A 4,359-nucleotide genomic window follows, 5' to 3' on the forward strand; every position below is an offset into this window, starting at 1 on the left:
GACACCTCGTTGAACGCGTTCGAAGGGCGACATCAGTGTGCATCATGTTTATGTGAAAAGACAAACCGTCTACCCAACTTAACGAACCTAAGACGTTAGATCGCACTTGGTGCGCAAAGGTAGAGCGGTACGTGAGGTCACGTACCACTTGACAGTATTTTGAATGGTTGAATCAGTGTTCTCGCAATGTCGCTACTTCACGGAATGTTCCATCTTGAAACCGCTAAACTCAACTCGGTTCAATAACATGAAAGATTTTCTTTCTGCTTTATTTCAGAGGGCTATGTTTTCATGTGTGAATCGGAGATCATTGTTTGCAATCCGACTATGTTCCACTTCCTTGAAGCCGTACACTAAAGATCAGGTGAAGCTAAAGCAAACTCTGAAGGCTCGTCCACGACCAGTGAGGAACGGTCTCACCTGTCTCCCGGTAACAGTGGCAAAGTATTTGGCTTTAAATTATGAAGGTCAACTTGGAACCGATCACTGTAGGGATGTAAGCTATCCAGCGACACACCCTGCTGACAATGACTTTCGGGAAACACCACCTGCTTTCCCCCAATTCAGTTCAACTCCAGCTGCCCTTATGCGTGCTTACAATGACTCAGATCAGACGATGCCTCCATTAGCCTCAACCTGTAGTGGATGTGGTTCAACTCTACACTGTAAGACCGCTGGAGAACCCGGGTTCATACCATCCGCCGCCTACAAACGGTTACATGTGATAGAAAACCGCAAGTCGTCACGTAGGGGTTACGCCAGAAGTCCATCGTCCGTTATCTGTGTTAGGTGTACCGTTTTGCAGAACCACCTTCACGCGTTACAGGTGAGTTGGCACATTGTTAGCTTTAGTAGAAAGACTTCTTTTAGCGCATCTACATATGAAGGACCAGTTCTGTCGCACTTAAGAAAAGATCCTGACGCGGCGATACTTCTTGTCGCAGATATGCTGAATTTACCCCATAGCCTTATTCCGGGTCTCGGCCAGGAGCTAGGCAAACGTCGGTACGTATTTGTATTGTTCTGTAACCATACGTCTAGCTACATATTAGTGGGAAACAAAGTTGACGAACTACCCATTGATCAGAAAAATTACCTGGAGCGATGGAAGCAAGCTCTCATACATGCTGCACATGAACGATCCCACATAGAAGAAGACAGCATTGTGCATGTATCCCTGACAAGCGCACTAACTGGATACGGAATCAACCAGCTGATCGATTTCCTCCTCTCTCGAAAGTTCAACTGTGCCGGTAAGTCTTACGTGTACTTGCACATTAGCCCGCCCCTATGAATAGCAAAGGTGTTTCTCTCAAAGAGAGGTAATGTTGGTTGTATGGGTGGGTAATTTGCTATCCTTATATACTGGATTCTCTTCTAGGATGAAGAATGCGTAAACCTTCTGATTCGGAACCCTCCTTGCCTACGTAGTAGTCAGAGATGTCTGTGTACTGTGCTTTATTTATGTTTAGAAGTCCTGGCGTTTCCTTAAAATGTTGAAAAAGGAACCTTGAACTATCCCGGTAGGAATCTGAAGATGACTGAATGTTAAGGTAAGACTCGCTGAGGAGTGCACATTGCTTTGCGTACCATGCCAGAGGCTAAGTACACCTTGACTCCACATGGAGCTGCGTTCCGATTTCCAGGTCGTCTTAGCACAAAGCATGGGGCAGCCCAGTGTGTCCTTTTTTATTTGTGAACCGGGATTGCTCTTCCGTCCAATGTTCCCTCACTCAAAAGTTCTCATTATGAAAACGATATTGGGGCTCCTTCGCGTTTTGTCGGCGAAGGGATTAATATGTCTCGCTTAACACACAGTTCGGTATGCAATCATTATTGCAGAAGCTACGAACCTGTGGTATTCGTTCGCACTTGGTAAGCTTGAGTCGCGTAGAATGAATATCTTCACTGGTTTTGAATTCTGGAGTCTGTAATGTCCCTTTCGTCCTCAGGTATCCCTGTATAAGAAAACTTCGCCTAAAAACACCGTAAAAAGCGCCAGTCTTAATTCTTTGCTTTTTATGATAGCTACCTCCACGTGAGATAAATAGACATGAAGCAATTTTTGTTCGCCCATTGACACTTTAATTCTGTAGGCCTAATTTTTCCAATCGGTTAATATGGCTGCAAGTCCCACCCTGCCGGGTCGTATTTTTTTTTTTTTGCGAGCCACTGAGATCAGTGCAAAGATGAGATAATCGTTCATTTGTAATACACTTTCGGTGCCTGGCTGTCATGCCACTCGAAAGAAACACGAGGGCTGAGATACTACCAGGTTGCTCAAGTCTACACAGCAGAAGTCGAGATGCAGATGTCGGCTTCGAACCAGGGACCTTTCGGTCAGTAAATTAGCGCTGTAACAACTTGGCCAACTCGACCGTATTATTGTAGGTAGAAGAGAATGGGATCAAAAGTAAACAGGGAAGTGCAAGTCTTTATCAGATGATAGGGAGCATGGAATCGCTGACAAAAGAACCCTCTATCACATTGACTTGCCAAAACACAGGACGCATGACAATAGACTTCTGAAAGGTCGCATTGATTCCATGTTTCCACCGAAGCTATCCAAGTAAAACCTTAGTCACTCTAGTTAAAGTGTAGGATAATGGGGAAATGTGTCATCCTCATAGACCTCATTTATTGTGGTGTATTTCATGCTTCTTTGTGTACCCCGACGATCTTCCATAATTGGTTTCTTGTGGTCGCTGAACTATCATGTAATCCGTAGTCAGCACTAGATTTTAGCTATTTCCAACGTGCGAAGACCTAATTGTGACAACATACGGGAAGACTCTCTCACTTGTTGTAGCTTCTATTCAAGTTTTGTCAAGATACGTTTGTAGTGCCTAATGGCCCTATGGAGTCTCTAGTGAACAGAACTAAATTACTAATGTAAACCAGATACAGAGTCACAAGGAGAAAATCCAAGTAAATCTCGACTCACAGTTCAAAATAGGAGATTCCGTAGTTCCGTATTCCGTTGAACCACCACACCAAGAAAAGTTCTATCTTCCTGGTATTCCAAATCTCCAGTGATCGCAATAGTAATCCACAAGTGTGAATATATTAGTCCAGTGTTTGTAGCTAAAATGTTTGTTCACGTTTAGAGTTAATAGCAGCCAATTATAGCCAACCGGAAGTCACAACAACAGTCACTCAGCAAAAGTCTCAAAGTCACGTTGGACCCAAGAAGCGGGCGGTTGCGGTTGTGCGGAAGTGATCCGTACCAAGTAGCCGTTTGAGGTCGTGAAAAAGTGTTGATGTGAATTGTGGACCTCGGTCAGTGGTTAGGGTGGCGATGCAGTTATCGACAAAGGTTCTAGCAACGCTTTCGGCAGATGTGTCGTTGATCGGAATGGCCATGGGCCAGCGTGTGAAATGGTCGACACAAGTGAGTATATGTGTGAAACCTCTGGATGGGGGCAACGGTCCAACCAGGTCGATGTGGACATTTCGAAAGCGTGAATCAGGAAGCTGAAAAACGCCAGTTGGAGAAATGGCATGTCGGTGAATCTTGCTCTTCTGACAGTCGAGAAATTGCTTGGCCCAAGCGCAAATCTCCTTTTGCATATTTTGCCAAACGTATCTTTGTGACACGAGTTTGGCAGTCGCTCGTATGCTCGGATGAGAAAGTGTGTGAAATTGGTCAAATACGGAACGTCTGTACTTTTCAGGAACAAAAGCTTTGGGCGTCCTGTGGATGTCACAAATGATGAGACTGTCAGAGTTGAGAAGCGGTAGTTTGACAAATTTGAGGGATGAAAGGGAATTCAGGTTCCAATTGCTGAGCGGAGGCAATGGCTTGTAGGTCGATGGGAGTCGTTGCTATGTGGTTTACCTCAATGTGGGAGAGAGCGTCTGCAACGACGTTTTCCGAACCTTCAATGTAACGTATGTCAGTTGTAAACTGGGCAATGAAATCCAAATGTCGGTTCTCTCTCGCTGAGTGTTTGTCTTGAGATGTTCTCAAGGCAAAAACGAGAGGTTTGTGGTCCGTATAGATAGTGAATTCTCTTCCTTCGAGTATGTACCGAAAATGCTTGACAGCTAAGTAGATCGCTAGGAGCTCTCTACCAAAGTTGCTGTAACAGGTTTGTGCAGGTTGCAGTTTGCGAGAAAAGAAACAGAGTGTTTGAGTGCTGTCATCGACTACCTGCTGAAGGACCGCACCAACAGCGGTCTGTGATGCGTCCGTTTTTAGTATGAGTCGGCAATCAGGACGGGTTCAAATGACCCAGGGTGGTGACTTCCGAAAGAGCGGTTTTAATGGCGTTGAAAGCAGTGGTAGCTTGGTCATTGAATTGTAACCGTTTGTTGTTTGCTTTGAGCAGGTCGGTTAGCGGTGCGAGGATCTCTGAG

General features: G+C 45.1%; 1 protein-coding gene across 1 annotated transcript in view; it reads left to right on the top strand.

Moving 5' to 3' along the window:
* Positions 1 to 277: 277 nt before the first annotated feature.
* T265_12727 (hypothetical protein) overlaps positions 278 to 4,359 on the top strand; it is a gene marked incomplete at both ends in the record, with an annotated part of 21,872 nt that continues 17,790 nt past the window's right edge. The window contains one exon of the mRNA XM_009165167.1: positions 278 to 1,253. Within this exon, the coding sequence (XP_009163431.1) occupies positions 284 to 1,253 (970 nt within the window). The remainder of the gene's footprint in view (positions 1,254 to 4,359) is intronic.

The sequence above is a fragment of the Opisthorchis viverrini genome (assembly GCF_000715545.1).
Source record: "Opisthorchis viverrini unplaced genomic scaffold opera_v5_12, whole genome shotgun sequence".
Classification (NCBI taxonomy): Eukaryota; Metazoa; Platyhelminthes; class Trematoda; order Opisthorchiida; family Opisthorchiidae; genus Opisthorchis; species Opisthorchis viverrini.